General features: G+C 46.8%; 1 protein-coding gene across 3 annotated transcripts in view; it reads right to left on the reverse strand.

The window, feature by feature from the left end:
• LOC134966223 (brain-specific angiogenesis inhibitor 1-associated protein 2-like) overlaps positions 1-21,400 on the reverse strand; it is a 388,782-nt gene that overhangs the window by 13,781 nt on the left and 353,601 nt on the right. For all 3 annotated transcript variants that reach the window (XM_063942788.1, XM_063942789.1, XM_063942790.1), the window contains 4 exons: positions 20,776-20,985; positions 17,439-17,676; positions 16,615-16,816; positions 14,153-14,224 (listed from right to left, as the gene is read on the reverse strand). In XM_063942788.1, the coding sequence (XP_063798858.1) occupies positions 14,153-14,224; positions 16,615-16,816; positions 17,439-17,676; positions 20,776-20,985 (722 nt within the window). The remainder of the gene's footprint in view (positions 1-14,152; positions 14,225-16,614; positions 16,817-17,438; positions 17,677-20,775; positions 20,986-21,400) is intronic.

Here is a 21,400-nt window from a genome sequence, read left to right on the forward strand (position 1 = left end):
AACTTGTAATTAGATGCCAATTAGCCGAATTGAATGAATTAAGCCAAATTAGTTTGTCAGTTCAGGCAAAAAATTGCGAAGCATTCCAGACCCCCACTGCCAGCAGTGGCGAGTAGCTAGCCATCCGAGTAGGGAGGATAGGGGAGACAAACAAAACAGCACGAACACACTGAACTGAAACACATAACGCAGTAAACAAACAACATGTTAGTAGCAACAAACTCGCTTACGCAACAGCGGGCCGAATGTAACGCTTATAAGCCGCCGACTTCCAGCGGCCCAAAGCCTTAATTTCGTCCACAGCGCGCCCTGCAGATGCTGCGGAAGTGGCGGCCCCGATTCTAAAGGAATGTGAACTAAAGTCCCGAGGGGAGAGGCCCAAACTGGACAGGCAGCGCCGCATCATCCATGTAAATTGGTACTTCGTCAATGGCGACCCATCGTAAAGTAGCAGCCAAGACCCCTCAGACAAGGGCCTGACCTCCGCATACCGACTAGCCAACGCCACCGGACAACAGTCCTCACCACCCGATGGTGCCAAAAAGATCCAATGACCTCTACCCATCTGATCAGTTTAGGAGCGGCGCAGCCTGCACAGCACGGACCCCCCACCCACGACAACATCCGCGCGCCGCATCATGGCCTCGGACTTCTTAGAAGCCGCAACCAGCTCAGAAACCCTGAATGGAAAAAGCCAGCTGAAACAGGAGCGCTTCAAAACGGGAGTCCGCCACCCCCGCCACCAAGAGGGAAGAAAGCAGGGACGCATCAATAGGGCGCCGACCATCAGGAGGGACCGGTGCCGAGCGCGCCCAACCTCTAAGCGCCCTCGCCAGCAGGAAACCCTTCGTAAAATCCGGCATACCCTTCAATTTAGAATAAAAGGATATCCCGGCGAGGTATCGAGACACCACGGCCCTCGATCTCCCCGTTACGAAGAGTTGCCAAACGAAGTCTAGAAACAAGCTCTGACCCCTCGTACCTCTAGGCCCTTGGTCACAGAAAAAGTCTTCCCACTCCTTCCAGGCCCGACGGTATCCAGCGAGAGTGGACGGAGCCAAAGACAGCTCTGCTAGCCCTTCCAATCCGCCATGATGACCTGCCAAACATAAGAAGGGCAGGGCAAACCTGCCGAATCAGCCTCCGGGGCCAGCAAACGGAACCTATCCCACTGCCCCCTGGACAATGCATCGGCGATCCCATTATCAACCCCGGGGATGTGTTGAGCCCTAAATAGAATATTGCTGCGCATACAAGTCAGCACGAGTCGGGACAACACCCGGAGGGCCTTAGCTCTTTGGTTGTTAATCGCGTGCACGACCCCTAAGTTATCGCAGCGGAAGAGAATACTGCGATCGCGAAGGCGCTCTCCCCAAACCTCCAAGGCCACCATGATGGGAAAAAGCTCCAGCGACAACAGGTCGCCGGTCAGGGCCTCCCGCGACCAAGACTCGGGCCATGAGGCCGCGCACCAAGCCCCGTCTAAGTAACAACCGAACCCCGACGAGCCCGCCGCATCCGTAAACAACTGCAGGTCGAAACTGTCAACGAGCGGGGCCATCCAGATCAGCACACCATTGAAATCCGCCAGAAACGAAACCCACATAGCGAGGTCCCGCCTAATCTCAGCCGAGAAATGGACAAAATGGTGCGGCCTGGACACCCCAGCCGTGGACCGTTCCAACTTCCGACAAATACCCGATCCATGGGAATCACCCGACAGGCAAAGTTCAACAGGCCTAGGAGGGATTGAGCCTCCCGCAACATCACCTTACGCCGCTCCGAGCACTGCGCAATGGACTCCCGAAGCTTCGCAACCTTGTCCTGAGGCAGCCGTCAAGCCCCCGCGACCGTAACGATCTCGATACCTAAAAAGGATAAACAGGAGAGGGACCCCTCCGTCTTGTCCTTGGCCACACGGACGCCAAAATGCCCCAACAAGGCACGCAGCGAAAACAGCAGGAAACCACAGCGAGGAGAACCCGCGGGCCCCACGCACAAAAAATCATCCAGGTAATGTGCAATCCTGCTACCTCCGCAAGAAAACTCCACACACCAATGTAAAAAGGCGGAACTTTTCGAAAAAGGCACACGAAACGGAACACCCCATAGGCAGACACTTGTCTACAAAAAAATGTTTAAAGAAAAAACACCCAGCGCCAGCTGATATTTAAATATCTGCAGCCTCCAAAGTGGGTATGCTCCTCCCACAACAAGACAAAAAGGACTAAAAAGTTTTTTTCCCCTCCCCACGAATGGAGAAAAGAAAAGGGGTAGAGGCGCTGATATGAAAATATTATTGATAAATACACAATATAACAATGTATATAGTTAATAGTTTATTTAAACAATAAAATTGTTATTATTAATATTTATATTAATACTGGCCGGTAAATACAATCAGATACATTTCCTTAAAATTAAGCAATTTAAAACAAATTCATTCCTGGATCTTATTCATTCCTGGATTGTATTTACCGGCCGGTATTAATATAAATATTAATAATAACAATTTTATTGTTTAAATAAACTATTAACTATGGCCCTCATTCCGAGTTGATCGGTCGCAAGGCGAATTTAGCAGAGTTACACACGCTTAGTCTACGCCTACTGGGAGTGTATCTTAGCATCTTAAAAGTGCGAACGAAGTTTACGCAATATTGCGAACAAAAAAAACTTAGCAGTTTTAGAGTAGCTCCAGACTTACTCTGCCTGTGCGATCAGTTCAGTGCTTGTCGTTCCTGGTTTGACGTCACAAACACTCCCAGCGTTCGCCCAGACACTCCCCCGTTTCTCCGGCCACTCCTGCGTTTTTTCCGGAAACGGTAGCGTTTTCAGCCACACGCCCATAAAACGCCGTGTTTCCGCCCAGTAACACCCATTTCCTGTCAATCACACTACGTTCGCCGGTGCGAACAAAAAGCCGTGAGTAAAAATCCTTTCTTCATAGCAGAATTACTTAGCGCAGTCGCAGTGCGAACATTGCGCATGCGCTCTAAGATGATTTTCACTGCGATGCGAAAAAAAAGAACGAGCGAACGACTCGGAATGAGGGCCTATATACATTGTTATATTGTGTATTTATCAATAATATTTTCATATCAGCGCCTCTACCCCTTTTCTTTTCTCCATTCGTGGGGAGGGGAAAAAAAACTTGCCTACAAAGTATTCCTCCCCGACACAGGAAACCCATGAATCAAAATGACTCCGGGTGCAAAGGGGAGCAAGCGAAAAGCTGATTCAACATCCAGTTTAGCCATGAGGGCCCCGGGGCCACAGCCCCGAACCATGTCCAAAGCATCCTCAAAGGACTGATACACCACCGAACAATATTCCGGCGAAATTGCATCGTTCACCGAGGACCCAGATGGATAAGACAAATGTTGAATGACCCGGAACTTACCCGGAGCCTTTTTGGGCACGACCCCCACCGGGGAAATAATCAAATCCTCGACAGGCGGCAGCGCAAAGGGGCCCGCCATTCTCCCCAGGCGAACCTCCTGCTCAACCTTTTCCCGAAGCACGTCGGGGAAATCCCGAGCAGACTGCAGGTTCCTGGCGGCCCAAACCAAAACCTCCCCCCACCACTGATAAACGAAAACCCAACGCAAAACCCTCTCGCAGAAATTTTGCGTCGTCTGTGTTTGGGTACCACCCCGACCATTTTAGCATGGCCCCCAAACGAACCGGGGTCGGCGCCCTAACTAGCGGCAAGCCCCCCAGCTGTTTTTCCGGCTGGGCCCGTGGCCGCCCTGGCACTCGGTCGCCCCCCGCGGAAGCAATTGGAAGCAGGGTGGGATCCGTTACATCGTAAGCAAAGGTGGCGAAAACGACACCGTTGCCCGAGGGGGCACGTGGAATTGTTGAACGCGAAACACTTCCCCTTCGCCGGCGCCTGCTGCGGAGAAAGGGGCCGCGGTCCAAGGGCGGCGCGGCGGAGCCTCAACCGCGGGCCGAAACTGACTCGCCGCCGCGGCCTGCGCCACAGCCGCCCCCTTAGTCACCATCTTCATATCCTGCACTCGCGTGACCCGAAGCCATACCTCCACATCTTTGAATCCGAAGTCAATGATGTGCAGGCAATCCTGCTTCTGACGAAATTGCTTGTCATAATGCAGCCACGAATCGTCCTTAGACTGACGCTGCATGTCATGCACGAGGTGAATATACCTGATGACGTTCATGTGTTCATCAGGGCGATCCTCCAAGTAGCACGCCGCGAAGACACAGAAACCCGCCAACCAGTCATACGAGCGGAAGGCCTCCGCCCCAATACCCCCCTTCGCAAGCGCTTCCTTACCTTCCCTCTTGGTGTCCTCCGTCAACGTAAAAAAGGTTGACGTATTCCCCCCGTCTAATCTTCCTCCTGCAACTCTCATGCAACCCTCGCAAGACTGCCGTGTACTCGCAGCGAACCACACCCGGCAAATTACGCCTCCTCCTTTCCCGACGGGAACTACTACTACTCTTCCGAGACCGTTTATCCTGGTGCCGCGCCTCACGCCGCGCGTACTTGATAGCCCTCTTCCTAGCCTTTGCGGTGCTACTAACCGCAGACTGACACGACGAGGAAGAGGAAGAAGATCTACTTGATGTACTGCCGTACGAGGAAGAAGAGGACCCCAGCGACATAGCAACTGTATCGGCGTCCCACTCACCAGCAGGCCCGCCTACGGAAGGCGAAACGTCGGCCACGACTGGCTCCTCGTCCTGATCGCCATCCGGATCCGCACCTGAAAAAGAAGGGACAACTGCCACAGGAGCCGAAGCCCCCCCGGCGGGAATGAAAGCAGACGCCCCTGCGGGCGATGGGGTAGCGCTACCCAGCAACGCAGCGGCGGAGCCCAGACTGCGACACGCCTGTAGAAACAGCGCCATGGCGGGGCCAGAAGCACCTGGGAGAACGGCCGCGTCGACCGAAGCGGGAACCACGAGGATGGCTCCAACCGCGTCTTCACGCCGCCCAGGCCGGCCCCGCCTGGGACCGGCGCTAGCCACCCTAAGAACCCCCATTCTCTCCTGCGGTGCACCACGAGCCACAGCGCTGCCCCGGCCCCCACTGGCCCCCCCACCGGGAGAACTCGCTGACCCCCGCCTCCAGGCATCACCCCCCCCCTCTGGTCCCGTACCGACACCACCAAAGGCCCCCGGGAGCCCCCCCTGCTAGAGCGAGGAGAGCGCCCACGGAGTCCAGCAGCCCCACGGGCGCGCGCACGCGACACGGAAATCGCCTGGCTTAAGGGACGGCCAGTGGAAGAGCCACTGGCCCCATCCCTACAAGCAGTCCCCTCATTCTCTGGGGAGCCGCCGGTGACTCTCAGCGGTGGAGGGTGCAGGGAACGCGCGCGCACGCGTCCCCGCGCCACAGCAGCCGGCGGGGAATTCACACCAGCGGGCACCCCGGCCGGCTACCCCCGCCGGCTGCCAGATCCAGTTCGCCACCGGCCGCCGCCCTGACCCCCGCCAGCCGCCGCCGCGCCGGAGGGATTCCCCCGGCGCCCGCGGCCTAGCCGGCTAAGGGGCGGCCGCACGTGCCGCCGCACACGCCCGTGGACGGGCGCCCGCAGCAGCGCCAGCAGGCACAGCCCCGGCCGTGAGCAAAGTGCTCAGGCCCGGGACACCGGACGCCGGCTCCCGAGCCGGAGCTGCATCAATATAGCGGGCAGGGGGGCCAGAGGAGCGGCGGGGACGGGGCATGGCCACAAGTTCATACCCTCCAACTGTACCTTTTTAATAGGTACAGTACCTTTTTTTTTATGGTCTGTACCGATTTTTGGCTCTCCAAACTTCCATTGAAAGCATAGGAAAAGGGGCGTGGTCACGCTCCCCTTACCCGCGGCCACGCCCCTTTTTCACATTTTTGTACAGATTTTTCTGTGTAAAATGTTGGAGGGTATGCAAGTTAATCCCAGGTAATGGAGATAGAGGAGGCACAGTATAAAGCACACTGCCACAGCAGTAGCAACCTAATATTTCACAATGTGCAAGCAGCACAGCAAGGAGACAAAGGGGGGAAGTGCACTCACCCTCAGCACGACAAAAGCAGAAGAGGCTGACCCAGCCCCTTTCTCAGGCTTAAGAACCCATTCCACCTACCCCCAACATTCATTCCTATTGGCTAACAATAAAACTCCCATAATGCCTTACCGTCCTGCCCCCAGACTAGCTGAGGTTTAACCCACTCCTCTCCTATTCTGTCAATTCGTTCTCCTTCTCCTTTACATGTTTTGTTTTTATTTTGTAATAATTGTATCCTGTCCATATTGGATATACAAAAGGCTTGTTCTAATACACTATCAGGATACCCTCTTTGTTTAAATGAATTAAGTAAATCTATTGCTTGCAACAGGGACGGATCTAGACTTTTCTTTAGGGGGGGGCGGTTTACTGTTTAATCTTGACTCCTCCCTCTACAGTCCCAACTCCTCCCATCTGCAATCCTAACTCCTCCTCTCTCAATTCTGACTGAACTTTTTGAGTGAGACTAAGATAGAGCTTCGTGATTGTTCTATGTACAAGTGACTGTGCTATGGGGTAATTGTATTTATTAGCCCTAGTACCCACACACCAGCAAGTGAGGAGCAAATGCTCTGTAACCCTTGCTCTCCTGGCTCCTCTGTGCTGCTGTGGTATAAGCTGCGCACATCGTTCTGCCTCAGGCTCTCCCAGGAGAGCTCTCTTCTGCTCAAAAGTGGGCGTGGCTATGACTGTGTTAGGGGGGGCGGTCGCCCCCTTCGCCCCCCCCCCTAGATCCGGCGCTGGCTTGCAAAGAAAAAGTGTTAGAATCAGTGCAGTAACGGAGAAGGCGCATTAATTGACCTTTTGAAATATTACGTTTCCATGAAGTATGGTGCAAATATGAGAAATGTGAGGCTTTGCAGCACTGTTCAGCTAATACACTGCTGCTGAGAGGGCACTCTCAGTAGTGTTAGATACATACTGTATTTATTTCTACACCTTTATTACATTTAGTGTTCAGCTGTCTAATCTAATGTTTAGTGACAGACTTCTAAAATGCCAACCTAGTCCACATATTGACGTCCATAAGTGTCCAGATACTGAAGGTGCATACACACTAGACAACGTCGCTCTATGAGCCTAATTCAGACCTGATCGCTCGCTAGGGGTTTTTTGCACTGCTGCGAGCAGATAGTCGCTGACCATAGGGGAGTGTATTTTCACTTTGCAAGTGTGCGATCGCATGTGCAGCCGGGCGGTACAAAAAAGTTTTGTGCAGTTTCTGAGTAGCTCAGAACTTACTCAGCCGCTGCGATCACTTCAGCCTGTCTGGGACCGGAATTGACGTCAGACACCCGCCCTGCAAATGCTTGGACATGCCTGAGGTTCTCCAAACCCTCCCAGAAAACGGTCAGTTGACACCCACAAACACCTTCTTCCTGTCAATCTCCTTGCGATCGGCTGTGCGAACGGATTCTTCGTACAATCCATCGCTGGGCAACGATCCGATTTGTACTTGTACGATGCGCCTACGCATTGCGGTGCATACGCATGCGCAGTTCTGACCTGATCGCAGCGCAGCGAAAAAACCTAGCATGCGATCAGGTCTAAATGACCCCCTATGAGCGATGTCGTCTAGTGTTTCCCCTCCCGGGCCGGGCGGCTGGTCGTACACACTGAGCGATATGACGACCATATCGATCACTGACGTCACGACAAGGCCAAGCCATGCAGGCAGCTCTTGGATGACGTCCAAATACGGCATGCATGCACCACCAATGTGCTGCACATCGGTCGTCGTCGCCGGCATACACACTTGTCGAGAAAGTTTACGACGTCGCTCAGGAAGGGTGAAAATGAGTGACGTCATTCATTTTATCGGCAAGTGTGTATGCACCTTAAGTTCGGAAGAGGAAGCAAAACTACCAGCACATGTTGAAAGCAATGAGACCTCGCTCTATACTCAATGGCCCCACAGCGTGAGCTTCTCTTTCTGGTTTGGAGTCTGGATGTTTTTTTTATGTATGGAAATACACAATAGTGACAGGAGATGAGAACACTTACATAGATTTATCCTTTTATGTATAAGGATAAAAACTGCATGCTTTGTACCTTGCAATAATCTATTCAGGCTCACCAGCCTGTAAGAGACCAGCTGTAAACCCCAGCACCAGTCACCCACCCCTATTGTTGTTTCTGAGACTTCCCCAGCCTATCACGGGTCCAGCTTATCCACATTTTCTGTGTTTTTTTCTTCAATATTGAGAATGGGAGGAGCATAACTAAGTGGGAGGACCTATGATTAGAGGAGAGGAGTCGGAATTCTTAAACCGCCACCCTAAAAGTCTAGATCCGCCACTGGTGTATGTTGCCCAGCGAAACGCGTTAAGCTTGCTCCTTGCTGATTTGCCACCACCAATCAAAGACCACTATCACCATCCTGGATGTTCTTTGGACTGAATGTTCTATTTTCCATCTGGATTATTATTTCTTTGTAAGGATATCCTTATGTCTATCCCATGCATGTTTAAATTGCTCTTCTGTCTTAGCCTCTACCACCTCTGATGTGAGGCTATTCCACTTGTCTACTACCCTTTCTGTGAAGTAATTTTTTCTCAAATTTCCCCTGAACCTCCCCCAGTGGCAAACGCAGGATTTGCATGGGGGGGTTTCCAGAACTGGGCGGAGCCAATCACGGGGGTGGGGACTGAGGTGACCCAGTATATGCTGGGTCCGTAAAACTAGTGTGTCTGTGTGTGTATATATATATATATATATATATATATCTACACATATATATATATATATATATACACATATATCTACACACACACATATATATATATATACACACATACACACACACATACATATACACGGGTGGTCTTCAGTATGCCGGCGGTCGGGCTCCCGGCGACCAGCATACCGGTGCCGGGAGCCTGACCGCCGGCATACCGACACTTATTCTACCTCGTGGGGGTCCACGACCCCCCTGGAGGGAGAATAGAATAGTGTGGCGCGCGTAGCGTGGCGAGCGCAGCGAGCCCGCAAGGGTCTCATTTGCGCTCGCCACACTGTTGGTAAGCCGACGGCCGGCCTCCCGGCACCGGTATGCTGGTCGCCGGGAGGCCGGCCGCCGGGAGATCGTAGTGAATCCATATACACATATACATAGCATATTAAACATGCATACATATGTATATATATATATATATATATATATATATATACACACATACAGTACACATATATATACACATGTATATATATATATATCATATGTGTGTGTGTGTGTGTGTGTGTTTATATGTATGTATGTACGTACGTACGTACGTACGTACGTATGTATGTATGTATATACATGTGTATATATGTAGGCACATGGATATATATGTACTATAATTAAAAAAAAGTAAACTTTTATTGCACTTGCAAGTGCCACCAGGAAGACAGCAGGCTGCAGAGGACGCTAGACAGTCATTAATAATACTCATGCAGCTAAAAAAAAAAAAAAAAAAATTTTTTTTTTTTTTAGTGGAGGGGGGTTTCTGGGTACTCGGAAACCCCCCCTGGGTGCGCCACTGACCTCCCCCCCTCCAGTCTCAGTGCATGTCCTCATGTCCTATTGCTTCTCTTCATTTGAAGAATGTTTCCCTCCTGGACTTTGGGGGTAATTCAGACCTGATCGTAGTAGCAAATTTGTTAGCAGTTGGGCAAAACCATGTGCACTGCAGGTGTGGCAGATATAACATTTGCAGAGAGAGTTAGATTTGGGTGGGTTATATTGTTTCTGTGCAGGGTAAATAATGGCTGCTTTATTTTTACACTGCAATTTAGATTTCAGTTTGAACACACCCCACCCAAATCTAACTCTCTCTGCACATGTTATATCTGCCCCACCTGCAGTGCACATGGTTTTGCCCAACAGCTAACAAATTTGCTGCTACGATCAAGTCTGAATTACCCCCTTTGTTCAAACCCTTGATACAGATGGAGCCTTCTGTATCTAACCCTGCCTAGTCGCAGGCGTGCACTCCAGGCATGACTAGGCGATCCATCCGCCTAGTCATGCCGGGAGTGCACGAGTCGCTTCCCATTCAGAGCATGTCTGTCCGGGCCCGCGGATGGAGACGCTCTCCATTAAAGTGAATTGGGAGCGTCTTCGTCCGGGCACGCACGCCCGTCCAGACGGAGATGCGCACAGTGACTAGGTGCGCCCTTGCGGGCGTGCCTAGTCACACAAAGAGCCTGAATAACGGAGGCTCTATCTGTATATTTGAAAGTTTCTATCATGTCCCCCATTTCCCTTCTCTGTTGCCCTTCTTTGTACAGTCTCTAATGTATTAATATCCTTCTGAAGATATGGCCTCCATATTCTGCTAATCTATAATTCAATGCTAATATCCTGGGAATGATACACTGAGACATTTATTCTAAGTGCAAAATCACCTTGACCAATTAGACCCATGAGAAGTGACTCCAACACTGAAGCCTCTAAATGTCGGTGGCAAAAGAAACCTCACATCAGGTCTAACAAGGAAAACTAACTCATATTGCATTATAAAGAAATGATGCCGTTCTCCAAAGACATTTCAGATAAATACCAGCTGAAACAGGAACAAATCAACATAATGCTAAAATAACAGTGGTTGAATAAAGAATTCACAAATTTGGAAGAGAAAGTCCCAATCCTAAAATAACTTATAAATGTGGAAAGATGAAAATAGATGGAGTTCCTCTGCTTACAGAGCTTATCTGGTATCAGCGCATGCTCTGCAACTAAGCAAATAGATGATGTAGGACATACGCATATCAATTCCATCTCCATGCATGACTGAAGAGGAATAACTGGATTGCAATGGGCTGTTCCCATGTAGGCTTAGTTCAGTGAGGTTGTATTGATACAACTGTGGGCTATGCATAGTTCTACCTAATAGCAAATATGCCTGCTGTCAGATGTACAAATGTGTCCACATACAACTAGCTTCAAAACGCAATATTATTATTATTATTATTATTATTATAATTGAAGAGAGGGGACTGTGTAATTGGGGAGAATGATTGAGGAGAGGGGACTGTGAAGTAGGGAGAACGACTGAAGAGAGGGAAAATGATAAAGTACCAGCTAATCAGCTCCTAACTGTCATGTCACAGGCTGGGTTTGAAAAATGGTAGTAAAAAGCTGATTGGCTGGTACCTCAATCCGCAATATTATTATAATTGAAGAGAGGGGACTGTGTATTGGGGAGAATGACTGAAGAGAGGGGACTGTGTATTGGGGAGAATGACTGAAGAGAGGAGACTGTGTATTGGGGAGAATGACTGAAGAGAGGGGACTGTGAATTAGGGAGAATGATTGAAAAGAGGGAAAATTATAAAGTACCAGCTAATCAGCTCCTAACTGCCATGTCACAGGCTGGGTTTGAAAAATGGCAGTTAGGAGCTGATCGTCTGGTGCTTTATTCCATCCAAGGCTTGGTAAATAGACCCCATACCATTTAGAAATGGAGATGCTGGAGCTTTGTACTCCACTAAAGCCTCCTCCCCTATCATGAAGTTGTACCCGTGGCATGTGTACGATACAGAGGGAAGAGGTGATCATACAGCGCAATCCCCCACTTACCCTTTTGATCTGACTGAACCCTCTGAAACATGGACGATATGTCATTTGCTTAGGTGGTTCTAAATTATTATTACCAGTTATTTATTTAGCGCACACATATTCCGCAGCGCTTTACAGAGAATATCTGCCCATTCACATCAGTCCCTGCTCCAGTGGAGCTTACAATCTATATTCCCTACCACATGTACACACACACACACACACACACACACACACACACACACACACACACACACACACACACACGGGTTAATTTAGTTGGGAGCCAATTAACCTACCAGTATATTTTTGGACTGTGGGAGGAAACTGGAGTACCCGGAGGAAACCCATGCAAGCATTGGGAGAATATACAAACTCCACACAGTAAGGGTCATGGTGGGAATCAAACCCATGACCTCAATGCTGTGAGGCAGTAATGCTAACCATTACACCATCCCTGCACTGATATTTTGCTTTGCTTATATGTTTATATGCTAATTTTCAATGTATATTTTCTTGTATCCATGACCATTGGGAATGTCTTGTCTTCCATCCCTCTTTTTCCTTCTTTGCTTTCTGTACCCTGTTTTTCTTTGCATAAAATCAATAAAACTTAATACTGAAAAAAAAAAAAAAATCTGATCAAGTCACCAGTACTTAAGAAACGATATCCATAAAATCTGTACTGGGGAAACGTTAGTGTTTGATGTGTTAGATACTACCTCTTTAGAAAAGTGTTACAGAAGTGTCTACTTCCATCTAGACTCCCTGCACGGTAAACAGCCCTTCTAGTCTTGCCATGCCGTGACTCAGTAGCGCAGAGCGTCTTTACGTGTGCCTTTTTTCATTAAGCTGCGTCTTATTCGCAAATAGGACGCACAAGCACCTTATGCTGATTAACAGATTATGCTAAAAAAGTTGCAGCTCACTCACGCCACGTGGGCATCACGCAGGCATCTCCCGCTACGTGGCGTATTGAGGCAATATGTATGAGGCTGCATCTGTAGTTACTGGCCCATTAACCTGTAGTTAATATGTTCTTCATTCCTTGTAAGGAAGTGCTCCAAAAACATACGTACCTCAAGATAGACCAATGTGGATCTAGTACTGAATTATAGTGTCTCTTTACATAAATTATAGATTTACTGATTTCATGAATGTGACCTCTGAGGGGTGTAAAAGTTTTTTTGAATAAAATAAATATATAAAGCGTGTACCCTAGGGCCTTTTGGTCTGCACATTCACCTGTGTCATCTGCCTGTACGAGCTTTACAAGAAGTCATATTTTAAATCACAAAATAAGAAGTGTTGAACAAAGATGGTAAAATATCTTAATACTGGATTGGGAATAATTTGGCCACTTTGTACCCAATGCTGCAAACTGAAAAGACGTATAAACAAGTGGATGTGGTTCTAATGTAAAAAAGTTCTCCATATTTGCATACAATTGCAGAAGCATAACTACAGGCCGAGTCTCCCATAACCAAAACTCAAAAATGAAAGCGTTGCGGAATATGTGTGCGCTATATAAATAACTGGGAATAAATAATAAATAAATAAATATACAGAATATTCCAAAATACAGACTTTTTGGAGTGCGACAGATAGTGACATCTTTGGTTTATGACATTTCAGTGTACACATCCTTTGGTAAATGCAGAAAATGATTAAAATATTGTAAAAAAATACCTTTAGGCTATGTGTATAAGCCAGTGGTTTCCAAACTTTTTTGAGTAACGGCCCACTATAGCATCAGATTTTTTCTCACGGCACCCCTAGGCCAAAAGTTTCTTATTGAGAAATTTAGAAAGAAATCTTAAATTAAGTAAATTGTGTTTTTACAGTAGTCATCCTTAGGTTTAATTGTGTGATGATGGACAGGAATTGCTTCTGTTTGTCCACATACTGTAGTTTATGATTGGCAGCCACCAGCACTGGGTTTGCCTATTACACTGACCATAAATAATTTGAATTGATCCTGGACCAACAATCCAAGGAAGCCCTGACAAAGTTTGTGAACCACTGTTATACTGTATGTATATGAAACATAAATTCATGTTGTGCATGTATTCAAACTTTGTTTCATGCACAAAATTATTAAATATATTATATCAATTACCTTCAGGTTTTTTACAAGTTGAATATGGAACATAAAAACATACTGTGTTTAGACTTGGGTCCCGTCCCCAAGATAACTTCTAATGGTATGCAAAAATTCCAAAATATGGAAATATTCGATAGCCAGCATACCACTGGTCTCAAGAATGTTGGCTATAGGAGACTCAACCTGTATATTTAAAAACCTATTAATATTATAGGTCGGATGTAATGACATCCGAGTTGGCCAGAACTGCGGGTTCCCGGCCAAACTCAGACTTTTTTAAAGTAGCATAATTTACAAGGCAAAATTATGCCTTGTAAATGATTGGAGCTTTAAAAAAGTCAGAGTTCGGCCAGGAACCCGCACGTCCGGTCAACTCAGACGTCATTACATCCTATTTCATATTTCTCAGGTGGGTTTGACACTACATTGGGGGGTCCGTATGCTCGTAAAAGGTGATATAAATAAAATGTCAACACAAAATGTCTTACCTTGAGCTAAGTTTATCTGAATTCTCTACTGGTGGAAGGGGGCGAGTGTAAGAGAAAGGAAACCACCCTTTCCTATTGGAAAAATAAAGTATATTGGATATTTAGTTAAACTGTACATGACCTTTACCAATATGCTTTCTGAATGAATAATGTATAAATATGTCAGATATTAACATCAAAGTAATAACCAGATTCAGGGTTGGGGGGTGGAGCTTACTGTGACAGGTATCAAATGACTGTATTCTATAGCTGTTGTGATGGGTTCCTCTCCCTACAGAACCTGCTGTTAGTCACTTCCACTCTAATTATCCAAGTGTAATACACTGACGTAATCTACTGGTGAGATGTTCCCACCTACAACAATACCTGTTATTAAGTAGAATTCTTTCAACAGTCAAATATATAATACCTTTTCATACTGTACATTAGGGGAGCAATGAAATATTTCAGAAGAAGATGGTACGTAACCTAAGAACATTAACTGCTTTTGTTCACATTATAAATCAGAGGTTCACAAACAAGCCTCAATGGCCAATAACAATTCACATTTGTAACATATCTCCATATGAACAAATCTGTAAAAGCCAAATTAATATTTGCAGTGATTAATATCCTGTGATCATTATAAAATATTAATAATCTGAACCAGTGGTTCTCAGCCTCAACCTCCAATAGGTCAAGTTTTGAGGATTTCTGTCTATGGAAGCAGGTGGGGTGTTTCAGCAAAATAGATTAATTTATTTGTTCATGATTAAAGATAAAACGAAACATGACCTGTTGGTGGTAACTGAGGACTAGAGTTAAGAAAGTGGACAACCTTGCCTGGTGCCTCGACCAAGTTTAAAGGAACCCGTAACAAAACCATTCAAAGACTTTTCCTCAATATTACATGCAATTTTATGTATATTCCACTAGAGGGCGATAATTCTCAATTTTATATACAGTTACACAAAACCAATAATTTACTAACACTGAACAAAGGAAAGCGTACCACAAATGCCATTATTCCTCTTTGTAATAAAATGTGTCTATGTTTGCACAATAGCTCATGAATGGGTGTGGTATTGAAGGTCGACCACACTTAGGTCGACCACTATTGGTCAACAGTAACTATGTCGACAGGTATTCTAGGTCGACAGGGTCTCTAGGTCAACATGGTCTAGGTCGATAGCTCAAAAGATTGACATGAGTTTTGTAATCTTTTTTTATGTCATTTTCGCTGTACAGTGACCGGGAACCCCAATGAGTGCACTGCGTCCCCTCGCATGGTTCGCTTCGCTCGCCATGCTTACCGTTCCCAATCATAGTCTACGTGGATCATAAAGTATGAAAAAGTAAAAAAAAAGAATTTTTTTTTTTAAAACTCATGTCAACCTTTTGACCTGTCGACCTAGAAAACGTCGACCTAGTTACTGTCGACCAATAGTGGTCGCCCTAAGTCTTGTCGACCTAGACACCGGATACCTTCATGAATAGTTATCTGTATTGCAATCCAGCAGTGCCATACATTTGGCATATAGCCGCATTTACTTGCATTCGAGAGTAAATTTCAGCTAATTGAATTGAGTCCTATGATGGATTTCTGTAAAACTGGTATAACTGCCATATGATGAACGCAAGAATGACAACAGGATCTCATGAGGGCCTGGGTACCAGGGGCACCACACAAGGCTGTGCCTAATGCTTCTCTCAATGGCATTACAACAGGCTCCAGCCCAATTCATAACTGCCGCAATTGGAGCTCAGCTCAGCTCCGATCGGGGAGAATTCAGAGCTCATTGTACAGTCAGTGTAGGGGTAGGTGCTTACTCTGGCTGAAGACTGAGAAAGAGAGATGCCAGCACCCCTGTTTGAGAATGAGGATGGTACAGAAGCGCAATCACAAGCTCCGATTCCGAATGCAACTACAGTAGTGTGCTGACTCCTGACGTAAGGCAGCTCAGTGATCGGCTTATTGCACAGCTTCAGACAGGCTCGGAATGGGAAGTAGTCAATATCCCGGTGGTTGGGATCCCGACCGCCGAGAATGCCGGCAGCGGCGCCAGGGCTATTCCCACTCGCGGGCGAACATTACAGACAGCATGCAACTCAGACGCAGCTCCCTAGACTGCCGACCTGCTGGTGTCCGCCTCCACACCTGTGGTGCTCCCCCACTCCCACACATGGGGGCCCACCAGCACACACCTGGTGGCCTCTGTCCCCCACACCTAGTGCTCCCTCACCACACACCTAACGTCCCCATCAATGGCATCAGTGACATGAGCAAACTATGTGGTACAGCCAGCACAGTACTCTGCTGTGTCTATGGATTTAGTACAGCAAAGACACTGCTAAGTTTTAATTAATGTTTTTTCTTTTGCAGTGCATCTTTGTTTTATCCCTGAGTGACGAGCTTGCAGCTGGCGAGGTACACACCCACCGAGGATAAATGAGTCACTGCCAGCTCCTAGTACACAACTCACATCTTAGTGGCTTCATTCTCTCCATAGTGCCAGCCGTCTCTGGCCTCCGGTACCAACAGAAGTATAATGTCCCCTTCGTTGAAGTTGAGTAAGGTGCTGTTCTCTCCAGCTGTGTGAGAGAAGACAGCTTGAACTCTACGACGTTCCACACGAGGAGGCAAAACAGACAGGGGGCTGATGCGAGGCAGGGTCTTATTCTCAACTGCAATAGAATAACAAAACCTTTAATAAATTTGGCAGTGTAGTCATGTCACATATGTGATAGACAGAGTGATACAAGCCACGCTTACAGTGGTGACAGCTGTGGAAATCAATTGTCACCCCACACTGGTGGTTATTGAGCCTGATTTACAATTGTGCGCTAGTGCCGCTGCAGATACAATTTTTGTAGCTGTGGATGTGCTACAATATGCTAATGCAACAGCCGCCATAGGAGCCACCGCAGCTGTCAGCTACTGCATACATACACTCAGCATCGGGCGCAGATCATGCACTCAGCAACTCCCTGAGTGAGTGTAACCGCCCACAAATGGCCCCTGGCTGCCAATCACTTTGTGTATAAATCCTCACTTCAAGGTACTGCTAAGGTACATTGGAGCATATGCAGATTGCAGATAATCATTCACCTACAAAAACACTGGCATTGCGTACAACTATGAATCAAGCCCATAATCCATCACTGAATCATATTTTAATGGATCATCATAATAAGAGTAGTAGTAGTCAAGGGAACAGAACTGTGGAGGGCCACAGCTGACCAATGCTTGTTATAGCAAGGTGTTACAAAGCTGGATCATTGCGACAACAAATAATAAAATACTCACCCAGGGTGGCCAGTCTGTTCTCAGAGGCTGGTTTCCGTGGCATTGGTAATGTACAGGAATACATTTCATTGGCCTTGGGCATTGGCGGAGTGAGGGAAGACGGTGTCGCTGGGCGTGGCGGAGCAATCTGATTGGGTGTTAATGGCTCTATATGAATAGGGTTTCCCATATCACGTGATCCTCTTGCGCGAAGACTCTCTCCATTAGGTATAGGAAGAACTTCTTGCACGGACAAGCGCTGCAAGTAATATTTTAAAAAGATGTTTAGGAATAAAGTTGAAGAGATCGTTACAATGAAATGTATCAGCTGTGACAATACGCCACTTTCCTCTGCAATATGTTGTGTTCTGGGGTAATATATACAGTAATATTGCTATTTAGCCAGGGACTGTCTTCCTCTTGATTTTCTGGGAACCTGATGCCTTTAATGGGAAAAAATAAACCACTCACTCCTACTGAGGTATGTAATTTTCAGACTAACCAGTGATATGAAATTCTCCTACCCAAGAAAGTCCCTATTCTTATGAATGCTAAGTTCATGGAGAACATTAAGTAACAGTATTAATGGACCTACAGATGTATCCACTTACATCTTTGCTACTGTATTTGCTCAATTTGCCACAACATGCAAAACACGGCTAAGCTGTTTTTCACGAGTAGCGAGTGGATGGATTTAAAAAAATTTGTTTGCCATAATAGAATATGTATAAAGTAACATATTAAAGAAGCAAATTAAGAAAAATCACAAGGCATGGCTAAATCTCTGAGTCTATGGCATGCAAAACCGTGCCATGCATGGCAGGATATAGCAAAGATGTATGTGGATACATCTGCTTATAGTAATTGGGACTGACTCTCGTGCTGGGTAGAATTTTTTGACTGTCTCTGTGAAAAAGAAGGATAGGGAGCATGGCCTAGCGTGAAGGGGCATGACCTAGGTGGTACCCTATGTTTTGTCATTCCAGGGTGTGGTTTGGTCAAAAAGGCGTGGCCTTACTTGGAGCCCCCATTTACTTCACTCTGGGGACAGCAGCAGTGCGTACAACAATGAATCAGACCCATAAACCACCAGTGGGCCATATTCTAATGGATCGAAATATGGGTAGTAGTCAAGGAAACAGAACTGTGGAGGGACCACAGCTGACCAATGCTTGCTATAACAATGGCTCCATATGAGTAGGGTTCCCATACCACGGGATCCTCTTGCACAAAGACTCTCTCCATTACGTATAGGAAGAACTTCTTGCACGGACATGCGCAATGACAGGAGCCAGATGTCAGGGTCGCCATCAGGGGATTCTAGGGGCACAACTTACCGAGTTGTCCACCGTGCTGTCTGCTGCCGCCCCCTGCTGCTGAGAGGGCCTCGGCTGAAGTATTGAAAATATCCCCGGTGGGGGCTGCTGTACACACCTGCCCCTTTTAACCTTTTGAAACTGTTCCTCCCAAAATGGCCGCAGCATCAGAGGAAACAGTTATTTTAAATGCAAGCAGAGGAGGCGGCCATTTTGGGAGGGACATTTTCAAAAGGTTGAAGGGACCAGGGGGAAAATTTACTAAGATGGGAGTTCTATTTAAGATGGGATGTTGCCCATAGCAACCAATCAGATTCTACATCTCATTTATCTAGCACCCTCTAGAAGATAATACTTGGAATATGATTGGTTGCTATGAGCAACATCTCATCTTAAATATAACTCCCATCTTAGTAAATTTACCCCCAGATGTGTATAGCAGCCACAGCTGGGACCCCTGACAACGAGCAAAACCCCTGACATCGTGCATAACCCCACTGAAAGCAGGTACTGTGCACTGGGAATTTTTTTTTATATGTGGGCATAAGATATTGGTAACGGGGGCATTACTGTGGGGATATAATATGGTGTCAGGTGCATTACTGTGTGGTGCATAATATGGTGATAGGGGCATAAAAGCGGTGGCGTAATATGGTGTCGGGCATTGCTGTGGGGACTTAATATGGTGTCAGGGGAATTACCTGGCATTATATGGTGTCAGGGGAGCCTAATAATGTGTTGCTGAGAGTATGTGCACCGGAATTTATATATCATATTTAGATTTTTTTTGGCGCAGGGTCGCCTACTTATTATATCAGTCCCGGGCCCCACAATTTCTGATAGCAGACCTGCCGGATGCTGAACAGTAATGTCACAGTGTAGCACCTTGCTTCCTGTCACTATGGAGGAGTCAGCATTTTGGTCTCACCCCATGGAAGGGTGACACTGTGGTGCGTCCCACACCCCCCTTGGGAAGCCTCTGGCAGACAGTTAATGGACGAAACGGTATACTTATGTAGTGGCAGCTTTAAAAGTGGCACTGATATCAAGTGCACAGCCCAGTATGTTTTGTATATAATATTAAATTTTGAGGTCAAACCTGCCAAGAAGCAATGGTTTGCAATAGCAACCACTTAGTAAATATATTTCCCTAAGAGACAATAGGACAAAACAAGGACTACACTGCAGTCAGGCTGAGTGCCTGGAAGGTCAGCACACAATTGAAGTGAAATACTAGCCACTGGTCATAGTTTCGAGCAGACTAGAGTGTCCAGAAACTAGTCGTTGCTGTGAACCTGACTGAGAAACATAATGTATGGAGGTATTTGTGCATTCCTAAGTGGAGATATTGCACCAGGGGCCTTATTCATTAAGGATTGCAAATGCAAAGCTGCTCACAGCAGTTTTACATTTGCAGTCCTTAGCAATGCAAGTGCTGGCGGTGGTACATACCACCTCCTCACTGCATTTGCGATGCGATCACACCTAAGATGATATATCTATATATATAATGCATGTAGAGATGACTGGTACTCACTGGTATTCCAAATAGATATGCCCTGGTGCCATCAACAAAAAGGGAATGCAGGTTGCAGAGAAGGCTGCAGCACTCACAGGTCTTGGCACAATAGTAAGCCCTGCCCCTTATTGGGAGGGGCAGGGCTAAAATAACACTATTTTAATGGAATTAAATATTGGCTCCTCCCCATCCCCACTTAACCGTGAATGGCGGCAATTGGCAATATTGTGCCCGCTCACTCTTGTCTGACAGGGGGATTTCTGGGTACTCAGACCCCCCCCCTGCGTGCGCTACTGGGAGTCCCTGGAATTTGCTATCATATATTGGATAGACTATTTTATTATTTATTAACACTTACTTAAATAGTGGCAACATATTCCATTGTGTGTTACAAATGGGAACAAAACAGTAATAAAAGAAGACCTGGTAATAACAGACAAACAAAGGGGTAAGAGGGCACTACTCGCAAGCTTACAAACTCTGTAGCCTATATTTATTCATAATGGAAATTGGATTCACTTACGTGATTCAAAGTCAGTCCTCCCCCTAGTAGAGGTGCCAGCTCAGGAGGAACATCTAGTGGTTTAGTGCTTGGCACTGGATCTGAGATCACCAGCTCAGTAGATGCATTAGCGGTTTGTTTCACAAGCATCAGGGCACGTTCAGGAAGTTTAGTGGGCTGAGTGCATGACTGCTGCCATGATGGAAGCTTGGCGCTTAATAAATCCTTCACCTTTAAAAACATAAAAAAAACAGTATTCAGTCATAGTTGTCTGTCACCTAACCAAAAAAGAGTGAACATAAAAGGCTATCTACTTTTTGGCCTAAAGCTTTGGGGGTAATTCAGACCTGATCACTAGGGTGCGTTTTTTGTATCTCTGTGATCAGGTAGTCGCTACCTACAGAGGGAGGGTATGTGCTGTGTGCATGTGTGCGCTCGCATTTGGGGGGTAATTCCAAGTTGATCGCAGCAGGAAATTTTTTAGCAGTTGGGCAAAACCATGTGCACTGCAGGGGGGCAGATATAACATTTGCAGAGAGAGTTAGATTTGGGTGGGTTATTTTGTTTCTGTGCAGGGTAAATACTGGCTGATATACTTTTACACTGCAAGTTAGATTGCAGATTTAACTCACCACACCCAAATCTA

Source organism: Pseudophryne corroboree, chromosome 10 (genome assembly GCF_028390025.1).
Source record: "Pseudophryne corroboree isolate aPseCor3 chromosome 10, aPseCor3.hap2, whole genome shotgun sequence".
Classification (NCBI taxonomy): domain Eukaryota; kingdom Metazoa; phylum Chordata; class Amphibia; order Anura; family Myobatrachidae; genus Pseudophryne; species Pseudophryne corroboree.